The sequence below is a fragment of the Zalophus californianus genome, chromosome 3 (assembly GCF_009762305.2).
Source record: "Zalophus californianus isolate mZalCal1 chromosome 3, mZalCal1.pri.v2, whole genome shotgun sequence".
Taxonomy (NCBI): domain Eukaryota; kingdom Metazoa; phylum Chordata; class Mammalia; order Carnivora; family Otariidae; genus Zalophus; species Zalophus californianus.
The window spans coordinates 163,154,515-163,168,960 of record NC_045597.1 but is presented as its reverse complement, the minus strand read 5'-3'; the positions used below and the strand labels follow the sequence as shown (position 1 = coordinate 163,168,960).

The 14,446-nt window shown below is 39.0% G+C and overlaps 2 protein-coding genes across 32 annotated transcripts in view; one reads left to right on the top strand and one right to left on the bottom strand.

Annotated features, from left to right (window-relative positions):
• The window catches only part of RAPH1 (Ras association (RalGDS/AF-6) and pleckstrin homology domains 1), a 91,634-nt gene extending 85,760 nt beyond the window's left edge, over window positions 1-5,874 (top strand). Inside the window, 1 exon segment of the mRNA XM_035726620.1 lies at window positions 1-5,874. Within this exon segment, the coding sequence (XP_035582513.1) occupies window positions 1-141 (141 nt within the window). The 3' untranslated portion in view covers window positions 142-5,874.
• The window catches only part of ABI2 (abl interactor 2), a 165,092-nt gene that overhangs the window by 43,344 nt on the left and 107,302 nt on the right, over window positions 1-14,446 (bottom strand). For 10 of the 31 annotated variants that reach the window (XM_027589794.1, XM_035726622.1, XM_035726621.1 and 7 more), the window contains one exon: window positions 10,778-10,953. The exons of 12 other annotated variants lie outside the window; for them this stretch is intronic. In XM_027589794.1, coding sequence (XP_027445595.1) covers window positions 10,778-10,953 — 176 coding nt within the window. Of the gene's footprint in view, window positions 1-6,389; window positions 10,954-14,446 lie in introns of those variants that run through there. 9 more of the 31 variants (XM_035726631.1, XM_035726634.1, XM_035726635.1 and 6 more) reach the window with 2 other exon arrangements.

Sequence of the window (14,446 nt, the reverse complement as noted above, 5' to 3'; positions counted from 1 at the left end):
CCCCCCCCGGAACTGCTTTCTGATCAGCAGAAAGCCGCTTACGGAGGTAGTCATATATCGGGCTATGCAACATTGCGGAGAGGACCCCCTCCCGCACCCCCGAAGAGAGACCAGAACACCAAGCTCTCAAGGGACTGGTAGTAGCTACCGCAGGACTTTGTTTTCATGGTATCTGTAATCAGTTCTACAATCAGCTCACCTGACACCTACGACCTCTGGTGTTCAGAGCCTCCTAGTATGATGTTGTTCAGGTAGTATCCAGCTGTACGTGTGTGTACGTGTGCGTGGACACGCATGGCTATACATGTACGGACAGTGTGTGTGTGTGTGTACATAGCTGAGAGTGAGTGAGTATTCCTTTGCTCTCCTGACCTGAATATGGGTTTGCATATTTTGGTGGAAGAGGCATGGAAGGGGATGCGTGTCCTGTCCCTTACGATTTCTGTTACCTGCCACGTGGATTGGACCAAAAACTTCTAATCACTGACTTAGAAGGCATTTCATAAGTGTTCATGTGCAGCCTCTCTGTGCATGTTGTGTATTATATAATAAGGAATAGATGTATTATGTGCTGTTTCTCAGTTTGCGAAGACAGCAGAGTGTTTGGTGTATCGATGGGACTCTTGTGTTTGTTTCTTCCCCAGTTGGCTGAAGTTCAAACTGCTTGGCTGACACTTCATCACTTATACATGAAGGGGCACTTTAAATCAGGAAACTGTCAGCGTCATGGGTGGGTCACTAGTGCAGAATGGGGAAGTTTCCACAGATGCTGTGTCCGTCCGCCGTTGTGCATAGGAAGTAAACACACGATGGAACTAAACCATTCTAGTTGTAGTGCCGCCATGATCCCACCTGTATCTAGGATGTGTTCTGTCACAGGTAAGCTCTTTGCCTACAGTACATGGGTGATTTAGTACTGCAATCCTGGATAGTTCTTTTTGTACTGTTGGAATCTTTTCCATGAGCTTTGCGAAGCCTCATCAAGCTTGGCTTCGTGATTCTTGTTTTGATTTGTCATAAGGGAATATCTGACACAATACCCCTGGAATGCTCTGTCCCAGTATGTTTTTGGGTCACCAGTTATCTTATAGTGTGTGCTTTAGGTAGATGTTGATAGTAGAGATCTGTAGACAATTGCTCTATCAAATATACACATCCCATGTCCGATACAGTGCATCATTACAAAAACAAAATTAGCTTCTGAATTGCGTCTTTTTTGTGTGTTGCTCTAGAATGGGTGATTAGGAAAGAAGCAGGACTGCCCCCTGTGCAGGTATCATTTGTCAGGTTATGTATGGACTGTAGTGTATAACAGAGAATCCACTGGAGTATGGGACTCTCCCAGAGGAAGGGGAAAAGAGAGGTTTTTGACCATTTCATCCTTAGCTACTAGAGCACACTCGGATTCTTGCTTGCTGTGGCCTGGTTGTGGAGATTTGTCCAGGTTCCCGGGTGTTCTGGTGGAGTAGTGTAGTCCAAGTACAGTGAATGACATTACATATTCTGCATGTGCAGTTTGGTATAAAATGGAATCATTGCTCTAATGACACACTACATTCTCTATGCTTCACACTACGCTTAACACCTTTGTTGTTGTTGTTCTGTGAATTTTCCTTGGTATATGAGAGAAATATGTACTGTCTCATCAGTTTATGATGATGAAGTGACCATTACAAATAAAATGCAATCTCAGAGCTGCTCTTAAACAATAAAAACTAGCCATCCCAGCAGTGATATACATGAGCACATCTTGTAATCAAAGTCTCTACCTGTCGTGAATAAGAATTACCAGTGCAAACTGCAAAAATCTTTGACATTGTCCCATAAGAAAAAAGTGAAGTCAGTGCAGTGGGGCAGAGATAGTAAAGAATTTAAGAATAAGCTAAAGTTGTACTATATACACAAGATACTCCTATAAACCCACCTCCAAAAAAAGGACTGCATCAGAGAGAATATGAAGTGGCACCTCTCCATTGCCTAGATCTCTAGGATATTATTCAGCAGTTCCTGTGCTTATAGAGCAATAAGAATATGTACCATTGTGCATTTTTTAAAGCCCTGCTCTTTAAAAGATACTTTTTGGATCTTCTCATTTGTTCTCAAACTTTGTGCGCTTGATATTTTTAGGCTTATGAAGTGACCTTTAACACATCGGCACTGTTAATTTAAGCACGCACAGCAATTTTGGTAATGGTTGAGCACAGATGGCCAAGCTCCGCTGTAACTCGTGAGTGAAGTAATTTCCCACAGTTCTGCCTGCTGCCTGCACTTTTATATTCTAAGGATCACCCTTATTTGTCAGGTAAAGTGATTAATAGGAATCCAGTGATAGAAATATTCATCACTAGGGTTTTTGTGGTGGTGATGGTCTTTATTTTATATGAAGGTGGACTTCAACTTTCCTGGAGGGGAAAAACAATAATATTCCCTCAGTCTTCCTTCACCCATGATTTGGGCCCTAAGATGCAGCCTTGCTTTAGTCAGTGTGGGGTTCCCTAGGACTTCTTGGCTTGTGTCAGTCCTGACAGCCATCCAAACTGATGCTCCCACATTATCACTTTCCTGAAAGAGCAGACATCCTTTAGAACGCTTGCAGCACCAAGAGGAGAGCTGTGTTGTTTATGCCCGAATCCCAGGGCTTGTCTCCAACAGGTGGTTTTCTTTTACGTTTCTCCAAAGACAGAAAAGGCTATTAATCAACTTTTCCCCCCTTTGTTTTATGTGAAACACTGCATCAAAAAAACCCACAAAATAATACATTAGATTATACTTCTAGCTTTTTACTCCCTAGTGGGATTTTTGTTGGGATGAAGTTGTGTGGAGTTCCTTTGAGATGACTGTTAACTTTTGGAACTTCTCTCTGGTGTGTTGTTGGAGAACACGGACTGCCTTCTTCCACTGCCGTCTGCTCAGAAGCCTTCCAAACCCATGTATCTGCTTCTGGTCAGAGAAGAACATCTGGGCAGCTGACTTGGCTGTACTGAGAAGTGAATAGCGTGCTGTCGAGGGCAGTGCAAACAGGCGCCTGTTTCAGCTAGTGACTTGGTTAATAAGTGACACCCTCCACTCCTACCACAGATCATTTCAGAATTGGTGATCACCCTGTGCTTAAGGTTTGGGTACTAATTCTGAAGGGCAGCAGAGCCTATTCTGTTAATAAATGACATAGGGACACCCGGGTGGCTCAGTCGTTAAGCGTCTGCCTTCGGCTCAGGTCATGATCCCAGGGTCCTGGGATCCAGCCCCGCATCGGGCTCCCTGCTCCTCGGGAAGTCTGCTTCTCCCTCTCCCACTCCCCCTGCTTGTGTTCTTGCTCTCGCTGTCTCTCTTTGTCAAATAAACAAAATCTTTAAAAAACAAACAAAAAAAACGACATAGGTTCTAGGTAAGAATATAAATGCTAGACTCATTGAAATTTTATTCAGCTGCGTTTTTACTACTCAAACACATTATTTCTTCAGCTGCTATAATATTCCCTTAGGATAGGTATTCTTATGGCTTTTATAGGTACCCACCTAACTGTAAATGGGATTTTTTTTTTTCATTTCTGGGACTTTTTAAGATGAGAAAGATTGGTGACTTAAAAATTACAGGAAATAATTTTCACCAGAAAATGTCAAAGTAACGTAGACGTGCCGGTGTTTTACAGCCCTCTAAAATCAAAGTGCTCCTGCCCACTGGCAGCATATACTCCGCTAAGGGCCACGAACTATCCTGGAAGTCCTCTCTCTGAAAGTTTACTTGCCACTAAAAAGTGCTGAGTTTATCAAGAAAGTTTATAGACAAAATTGGGAGATCATGAATAAATAACTCCAATACAGTGACAGCTGAGATCAAGATTAATAGGAGCTGTGCATCCAGTTAGTTTCAGAAGCTGCTCTTCTAGGAGCATACAGCCGCTAATAAGCTTGTGTCAAGGATGTAAGGTAATGAAATAGCCTGGGAAAAAAAGTGTCAGGTAATGGTATGGACCGGTTTTATTTGACTATCAAGCCACCAACAGAACCCTTTGTCACCTTTTTTTCTTCTGCTAAAAGCAATTTGTTACAAACACGAGGTGAATTTAAACAAAAAACCTTTCCCCTAGTTAATTTTTCATATACCTTCAAGAGCTAACAAATTACAACTGAAAACAGTGTCTCAGATTTTATTCAAGTTTAGACCAGTTAAAAACCTGTATGGCCCTATATGATTATAGGTGTAATGATTTGCTTTAAGTAGGTATAATAATTTGGATTTCTACACTTGATGAGAAGATGTCTGTTTCTAAAACTCCCTTGTAGGTTGCCAGTACCTTTTGGCACTTTTGGCTTTTGCTTATACACTTTACATCAATGTGGGTTATCCCTAGCCCTACAGGAATATGTGCTCACGCACCAAGTTGAGATTTGATGCACAGAGAGATGCAAGTACAATGAAATATCCTATTTTTTTTAAGATTGATTTTCCTTTAAAAATTCAGTAGAACATTTCTACACTTTTAACCAGTCTATCCCTCCAACTAAATAAGTGCTCTGTTCTTACTGTGCCCTTGGAAGGTCTATATGTAAAAGAAACCTGAAAATAAGCTGTAGAATAAATTTGCTAAATAACAATATACTTGATAAACACATTAAGGGGAAAAAATCTCCAATTTGTTTGCTCTTTGCTGAAGAGAAGACACTATCTGCTATAATCCCCAGTGCCTTGAACTCTTTTGGAGGAATAGCATTTAAAAAATATCCAACAAGCAAACTTTGAGGTGCTAATGAAAGAGAAGGAAGATGAGTATTTGTAGTTTGTGCAGAAATAGAGAAAGTGTCTGTCTCACAAGAGATGGCTTTCATCTACCTGAATGGGGTCTGGCCGTTTTCTACCAAAGACATTTAGAGAAGTGAGTCGAGTCAGGGTGATGGCAATTACTACATATTAAAAGATGGCTAAGTTCAGAAGTGACCCTGTTGATCACAGATGGCTATTAATACCAAGCTCTTAACTGTTGAAGCCTCAACCTCTTCTTAGGCAGAACACGCTTGCAGCACTTACAGAAAGTCTTTGCATTTTGGGAACTGTCCATTGTTTGTCAGATTTATTGTAACCTAATACCAAAAACTGCCATTTTTCATGATTCCTACTTCCTATATATTTTTTTCTTCTTGTAAATAATCCCTCCTAGAAAATAAGCATTAACTAGAAAATAAGCATTAACTGGAATGTTTCAAATGATTTTGCTTAATTTTACCATTTGCCACTAGTGAACTCCTTTTATAGAAATGTACATTTACAATATCATTAGCTTGTGCTAAATGTTGTAAAAACACTGTTTACTGTTTTAAAGGAAAGTTGCACATATTTAACTGGGATTGCTCCTTTTCCCATTTCTTGAAAAAATGGAGTCAAGGCTTACACTGTTATCTAGGCTGTGGGAGCTTTGCCATAGATAGATAGATACAATGTAGGAATATAGTTTTTTAAAGCATGAAAAGAAGGCAAAAGGAACTGCATTATAAAGTACCTAATAGAGAACATTATTCAAGATTATGATTATGCACAGCTCGGTAAAGGTGAAGTTACAGTTTTTCTTTCAGCTTTGTTGCTATTTTCTTCTGCTTAAATGTACGCTCTCATTTCATTATGTGCCTTGCTCCCTGATTGTGCAAACCTATATATAGATATATATAGATATATATATATGAGAGAGAGATATATTCAGTACTACTGACGATGTTTTTTTGTTTTTTTTTGTTCTACTGCTGGATTAAGTTATTTTCCAAATTACCAGTTACTGTTGGTGAACTATTGTAACGGCTTAGGACAGTAGTCATACAGTGTAAATTTTTGTTTGTGTTTTCATTATGTCTGCTTACCCAATCCTTAATAAAAAGAATACATAGATTTCATTTAAACATGGGGACTTGACTGTTTGTGGATCGGCATCCTTAAGAAATTGGTTTGGGCTGTTTATGTTGTGGTGCCCGTAAATTAAGTGGGAAGGTAAATTAAACTACAATTTGATATGTTCAACTGGTTAACTTTTAGTTTGTACCAATAGAGGAGAAAGAAAGCTTTGACTATTGAAACTAAGATTTTCTTCTTTAAACAAAGTACAACCAAATTCAAAATGGGATGCTTTTTGTTTCAAAGCTTTGGTATCACACCAATTATGTGTTGGCCTGCCACGTCAAGGTATGTATAAATGTGTATTTATAACTTATTTACAAATCACTATCATTTGTCAAACGAGGGCAAAAAAAAGCCCTCTCCTTTTTTGTATTAAAAGAATTGTATTTAGGGGCAAGTGATCAGAAAACCCTCAGGTTAGAGCAATAGGGAAGGATTCTCTCCAGTACACTTCGATTTACCACCTTAGTAACCTCTTCGGTTACTTGCATAAAAGCATTCACAAGACATTTGGACATTGTAGAATTTTATTTAGGTCAAGTTCTTAGTACACAACAACAATTTCAAATACAATTTTGAAATTAAAAAGTGAAGATTCCCCCACACTCAGCTGGAGGTGGCTTAATGGCACACACAAGAAACATTACTGGCAACAGACTGCTCCCTCAAGTTTTCCTGCATGATTTCTACTCAATTCAGGATACCAACCCTCCCTGCAGGAGCTTAAAAATACAACTGGCCAGATCACAAGTTGTTTAACATTCTTTCTTGTAAACCATTTTAAGAAAAAAGATGCATGGACACAAAATATGAAAAACTGCTTTTCCATAGAATTCTGAAGTTGCAAAAGACATTTCCATCGTAATGTGAAAATAAGCTTTTCGTGTTTGTGTTTTACAAAAAAATCTCAAGATACTGAGCAAGGATCATTTATACACAGCTAGGCCCTATCGTTTCATTTGTCAGTTTTTTTTAAGATTTATGAAATTCTCGATAAGAAACAGGAATAAAGTAAACGTAAGGTTATGAGCATAATGTCCATTTAAGTACTGTTTTATAAGGCTCTCAACTAAGGCTCTCTGCTGTGCTCCTGCCAGTGCTGAAATCAGGTAACCTATTTTTGCTACATAGTACTGAGTGGAGTAGTAGAAGGGTTAACATGAAGATAATTTTCACTAAGTTGTGCTTAGTACACTTCTTTAAACAGTTTGAATACTGATGGAATTTATCGAAACAGCGTATCTTTTCAAGTATCTTCCTGAAGACATCAAGTAGCACTCATAATTTTTAAAGAAACATACAGCATATTCAATTAAGACAGCTGTAGAAAGTACAGGCGTTGAGTCAGGAACTCTACTGTTAACTAGCTATTATCTGAAATGAAACATCTAACCTCATCAATTAAAATGAACTAAAATTTTTTAAATCTCAACGTAGCTCTAAAATTCTATGATTCTAAGTAAAGCATGGAAGGGAAATCATCACCTTAACACCAGTCAGGAGTTCCTGGCCAAAGAAGTTCAGAAGTGAACAGAGGGGAAGTGACTCAGATCCCCATTTTTTTCGAAGACTTGGCAGGTGACTGCCAATTCCTTCATCAAACCCTTTTCCAAGGGAAAGGTGGCCTTCAGGATATGTCATGCTCTCTCCACCGAGGAGAAAAGGTAATTAAAAAATAAAAGGAACAGTTCTTAATGCAGAAAGGTACCTGCTAAAAGAAAATGAACACAAAAGGATAAAAGCAAACTACCATCATTTTGATGCCTCTCAAGCGGAAAAATCCTAAGTAATCATCTGTAATCAACATAAGACTGCTAGGGAGCACAGCTCCATCACAGACATCACTGTAAAGATGCATAAACCTTCTGTCTAGCTGGGTAAGAAACAGCAGCAGGATGGAGGGAAAGAAAGGGAGGGATAAGAAAGTCTCACCTAGTGACTTCTAGGAACACAGCAAAAGTAGCAGGCCCTTGCCACCCCAAAGATGAGAACAGCAGGTAGCCAAAAAATGGAGAATACTGAACAAGACATCTTAAAAGAATCGTATTTACTCCAAATACAGCAGGCTGAATCTCTCAGGTCTAGATCTTGACACTAATTTGGTTTTTGATTTATTGCCTTAGCCGTAAGGTCAACAAGAAAGTTATTTTCATTCATCTCCCCCAGGCCTTTCAAAAAGTAGTACCAAAAGTGGGGGGTGGGAGGGGGAGAGACTCTTCAGTCACTTTTACTTTTTTTAAGGAAAAGCACTTCAGAAGGATAAAAAATCCCCTCTCCCATTAGATTCCCTCTATCCTGTTAAAATGGTTGCTTACAAGTCAGATTTTAGACTTGAATCATCTTTGCCACAATATTATGTATCCTGTAAGATTTCTGCATTCATTTGGAATTCCTACTACCAACCATCCTGTAGTTCATAAAAAAAATAAATAAATTGGGGGGGGAACTTACAATAAATCAAGAAATACTACCTTCACAGACTATTAATAGCATGCAATCTGTGAAATATTACATACATTAAAAGTCTCCAATTACTGTAGGCCTGGCCCGTCATCATTACATAGAATCCTTCCAAGACAATATATAGAATTCAGAACTGTACAAAAATTTAAAATATGCAGAAAATCCAACAGGTGTTTTTAAAATAATTGTATACATTAGTGTTAAATAATACAGAAAAAGTCAGCTGACCGATGGAGCCCCCTCTGCTGCAGGTCTTCAGTATGAAGGACTGCACCAGTGTCTTCTGCAGGCCACAATCCAGCAGGGGTCCAACAAGCAAGGTGACCGCCACCAACTTTTTTTGCACAATTATCTTCTCTGCTTCTGTAGGTGTGAGCTGTGAATACTACACTGGATTTCAAAATACCTTCTTGCCTTAAAAATCCACTAAGCTTTCTCAGCACAAAGCTATTGAAGTAAAAACTGGAACACATCTAAATTTCAAAACAGTTTTCCTAGTTACACACCAACACTAAGAAGAGTTTAACCTATCCAGGTAGATAGTCTTGGTCCATAATGAACCTGAAGGCTCAGAGGACACTCAGGGCCATTACTTTAAAGGAAAACAGAGCATAAAGAATGTCAAGATGACCTAACAAAAGCACGAAGTGGAGGCAAGTTAATGAACGCTCATGTTGAAGAAATCTAAACGCAAAATAGCTACCTTGCAATATGTGGGGGAAAACCCCCTGCAACTTTAAAACAAGAAGTCTTGATAAGGGAACCCTATATCTGGGTCTGTTAAATAGTGATGAAGTTTTGTGCTCTGAAAACAGATCTACAAGTGGAATACTAACTTCTGCTTACACCATCTGAATTCCCTCATACACTAGTGCACTTGTTCATTTTTCAATCAGATCCCCCTACCTACATTATCCTGTTCAAGGCCTTCGTTTGAAATAAACGCAGTGCTTGCCTCTCCCCATTTTACCCAGCACCGGGAAATGACCTGGCAAAGTCCCTGGGACGGGGACAAACCCATGGCAGCTCTGGGCCCGTGAGCTGGGTCCTCACCACAAAATCCAGCTGCTGAGCAGCAAACCCTCCTGGACCCTTTCATGAGTATTTCTTACACTGCCTAAAGAAGCGATGGTTAAAGCCAGCTGCCTTACAGGCTCCACTTGAAGCTGTAACTTGTACAGACAGAAAAAAATACTGTTTCGCTCAAAATTATCTTGATTTTTATCTATGTAAGTAGATTAGTATTTGGCCTTAAACCTCTCATCCCACTATTCTTAGTCCAAGATAGAAGGTTCAAATTCTTGCCAAGAGCAGCGACTTCAAAAGCCAATCAAAAACCGGGAGAGTATTTACCTTTCCTAGAAATAAGTAGACTCAGCAGCAGCTAACACTGGCCATTAACAACATTCGGGGAGCACAGTAGCAAGCCTTTGATTCCCAGTGACTGTCAAGGGACTTCACAATAACTGCTATTTTCCAAGAAAGAATGTTTTCCTAAATAGTGAGAGAAGTAAAATAGCTGGTCTGACCTCCAAGATTCTACTCCTGGAAACAGTGCCTAAGGCAAAGGTCTAGGATGCCTAGAGCACAACATTTTCTCCAGGTCAGTCTCTTCAGAACCTCAGGAACCTCACGTCTAGCTTCACACGCCTGCTTCAGTCTGTGAGCCAGGCGACCACGCGTCACACGCCTGGGCCCACAAGCCCTCGGTGGCAGCTCAGTCTCCTGCAGCGGCCGCAGCACATTGAAATCAAACCAGCAACTGTTAACCACCCTCGCAATGTTTGGGGACTCACTTCATCATCCTCAATCTACAAACTGAAAAACATGAAGGGGGGATGCAAGTCAGCAGCACTCACTCACTTGGTGCACTCAAGTGCTGAGAGAATGCGGAATTTACAGTGTTAAGAGGAAAAAAGCCATCGAGACAGTTATAAAAATGGTTACGTATGCTATTTAAATACTAGTTGTCTCCTCCTCATCCAAGTGGAAGAAAGTGTGGGGCTAGGGTACAGCACTAGGGCCACGAGGCTGACCCTCTAGCACAGGCACTGAAGAACATCCAATGCCACAGATTCTGCAGGAGGAGAAATCCCAAGGGTGTACAATATTCCTGAGAAAGATCCCAGATTTTCTGATTCAGTCTTAACCTGATTTGTTTTACAGAGTTATATGCTGTTATACCTCTGACATATTTAGAAATGGTCACTTTATTTTAATCCAAACAGCTCAGCATAGTACAAATAATGGCAGAAAGATCCATTTGTTCAGATTCAGCTTGCTTTTTTAATACTGGGGAGTAAACCAAAAAAACATAAGTAGTTTGTGTCATTTGTATCCTTCCTTCATTTCACTGGAGGGGAATCCCCAGGGCCTTTTGATAATCTGGGAAGACCTGACTATTCCTGTGCGGGAAACACAGCTCTGCTGAGCTTTACTCAGAATAATGCATGATAGACTCAACATAATTCCCAGGAAAGAGCCCAGTCACTCCATTCATAACTCCCTCATACCAACCATCGTCATTCTTCTTGATGACATAAATAATGGCTCCTTCCTGAAAGGACAGCTCATCTTCCTTGTCTTTTGTATAATCATAAATTGCCACAACTAGAGAGGGGAAAAAAATAGGATATGAAAAGAATAACATCCCCAGGAAGACAGACACAAATAAATGAATATCCATCCTTTCCCAACTGCCGCAGTACTTCAGTGACTTTCTAAACACAAACTAAAAAAATTTTTTTCTAATACCCAGTTATATACAATGAAATCCCATCTTGGAGAGGTCAGGTTCAGAAGAGTATAAAAGAGAAGGAAAAAAAAAAAATCACATTTAGTCAAACTTACCCTTCAGGAGCCTAGGGGAAAATACCTTACTGAACCAGAATCGGGCAAGATGGCTGCTACTTCAGCTGAGCTTGTTTAAGCACCATATTGTGTAAAAACACGTATCTTTAAACATGCGAATTATACTAGTGCAGTAAGATGCACCATAAAAGGCAAGTGAGAAAATGAGAATAAGGGAATAGCGGACATCTCCAAGTTTCTAGAACCTATACCTATTCATGAAGTAGAATAAGCAGTTGAATTCCCACGAGTTCCGTGTGTCAAAAGTGAGAGTTTACTATATATATTCTTTCAAAACACAGGCTGCATTTTGCCAATTTAACATATCCACAATGATGGGCCAAAAGTTTTAAGAAAACAAAGATATCTGTCAGGCCTCCTGTAATTTTCACTGCTTAATTAACTTGGTAACAAAGCTGACACAATCTCTGGTTGCTGATTGTTAGACCTCAACTTGGGATACCTTATAACTTGCTCAACTCCACATGAAGATTTATTTTTATAAAAGGATCCTTCGTACCTTTACTATACCACTCAGAACTTCACTCAATAAAATCTCCATCTAGCCATCATTCTGATAAGTATATATACTGACTTTGTTAGTTTCTCATGCAAACTTAATCCTCACATAAATAAGAGAACAAAACAACAGGGACTTATGATTTAGTGACTTGCCCTAGTTACTTTTTGTTCTGGCCTGCTTCAGTAAAAATTAATATGGCTTTCTTAATCTCTGAATATTTGCCATTACAGCAATCTATTAAGGATACCAGAAAATACTTGAGAGGAGCCTCGGAAGAGTTCGTAGAGTGTACTTCTCAAAACAGAACCAAACACCTAAATACAAATACATTAGATGACACAGAAGTTTAACTAAATGGAGAGAATACAAGATATGTAGAGTACTTCGTACTTCTAGTAAACTTAACATCTTTTAGCTTTTCTTTGAATTGATAACATTCTTAATGCTTCTGGAAATGCAAACCCCCTGCAAGTAATTAGGAGGAGAAGTCCTGCTAATTCTACCTCCTAAACCTCTCAAATCTAAACACTTTTCTCCATCATCAGCAGTCACTGCCCTAGTTGGGGCAGCAGGCTTTAAGAATACACCTATCACCCAGTACCTAAAGATCTTCTGAGCAATAGGAGTGACAGATAATTTTATAGAGATACTTTCTAGATTTTCAGCTTTAAAAATACTACTTCCTTACACCCGAAGCTAATATAACATTGTATGTTAACTATGCTGGAAATAATTTTATATATATATATATATGTATGGCTTCCTAAAACTGGTCTCCTGGAGATACCTTCAATCAGACATCAGTCATAAAAATTCTCATTTCCTGTTTATCCTTAATAGTGGACTAAAAGTACAAAACAGTTCTGGGTGCCAAAGGGACAATTCAAAATACTGGTGTGGTATTAAGAAGAATCACTCCACTGATCAACCCAACCTGTTTGCAAAGTTCCTTTGCTTTTAACAAAATTTAAGAAATACTATACTGGAGTTACCAGCTGACACATGATCAAACATAATTTTTCAAGGCAGAACATTATTTGATTTTTGGCAGATAACTCTAAAGGAGTTAAAAAAAATTGAGTGGCATGCCACATGAAAAATACTTCCATTTGTATCTGCTTATTTATGTGAACAAGGTTTTCAGCACCATGGCCTCACTTGAGGCCCTCATCTCTTGCTTAGAAAGGTATCCAGCCTGGTCTTCCCTATTCCTATTTTTCTTACTGCCTAATGTATTACCACTATTACCAGGTTATCTTAAAAAAAAAAAAAAAGTTAAAATATAAGTTCATGGGAACTTATAAACCTGCTTAAAAATATTCCGCAATTTCCTTCTACCATTAGATTTTTTAAAAAGAAAAAAAAAATGCAAACACCTCAGGCAGGTATTCAAGGCTTCCCACTACTAATTACAACTCACTTCCCTTCATACCCCACCCTCTCCCTACAACCCACCATGTTACACGTGACACTACTCACCATATCCCAAACCACCGTGCCCTTTCACTCAGAGGATTCTGAGTGAATCCTTCTGGACAGCCCTTCTTATCTTTCTTCTTTGCCTGAGAAACTCCTACTCATCATTCAAGACACACCACAAATGCCATGTCCTCTGACCAGCTTTCTGGAATCCCCAGGTAGAATTAATGGCCCTATTCACTTTTTGACAATCATTAATGGAGCATCTTATGCTGATTTTTAGAGATAAAAGGTGAAACAAGACAAGGGACTGTCATAGTCTTGTGAAGACAGAAATGTTGTCTGATGAGTTACCATACATGGTTTATACTTCTACCAAGAAGTTACATCATTGAGCTGGAAGAACACAAGAACAGATGGCTTGACAGAAGGAAGGGACATAAAATGGGCACTGACAAGTTGAAGTTTGCCAGGAAGAATTTAACGCTAATAAAAAGTACAGGTAAGACTCAATCCCAGGTCTGAGATCAAGCTGAGGACAGTGGTTAAGAATGTGGGCTCTAAGGGAAAAAAAAAAAAAAAATGAATATGGGCTCTAGGGTTATATCACCTAGTTCAAATCTCAGCTCTAGCACTTGTAAGTTTATAGAACATACTTAACTTTGTTAAGCTTCTTTTTACTCAACTGTATAATGGGAATTACAATAGTGCTAATACCTCAAAACAACAGAACACTGTTATATTAAATGAAGCAATGCACATACAAGATATAGCCCAGGGGCCTTGTTTATGATAAGTAAACATTATATAAATGTTAGCTTCTTTTATTATCATTAGTAACTATTATGATATACTATCTTTTTTGTAACACTAACATTTTCTGTTATATAAATTGTTTTTGAACCCCAATTTCCTAGTTTGCAAAATGGGGAGACTAATTGCCTTACATACGTAGTAACTTTAGCATTATGCTAAGCACATAATAAATACATAAAAACATCTGTTCTTTACCCAAGTTAAATCAAGATCCTCACGTATACACATTATCTCCATCTGGCTAGTATAGCAGTAATCAAAGGTTAAGATAAACCTCCTATGGCAGTGGTTCTCAACCTTGGAATTATCGGAAGAACCTTAAAAAATTCTGATGCCTGAGATGCATGCCCATGGATTCTGGTTTCTTAGGTCTGGAGGTGCAGACATATTAAATGCTGCCTCGGTGACTCTAGAATGCAGGCAGGCCCTACAGTCTAAGCTAACAAAATGAGTCATTAGGCAGCAGCCTTAACATTTGATGCACATTCAAACAAA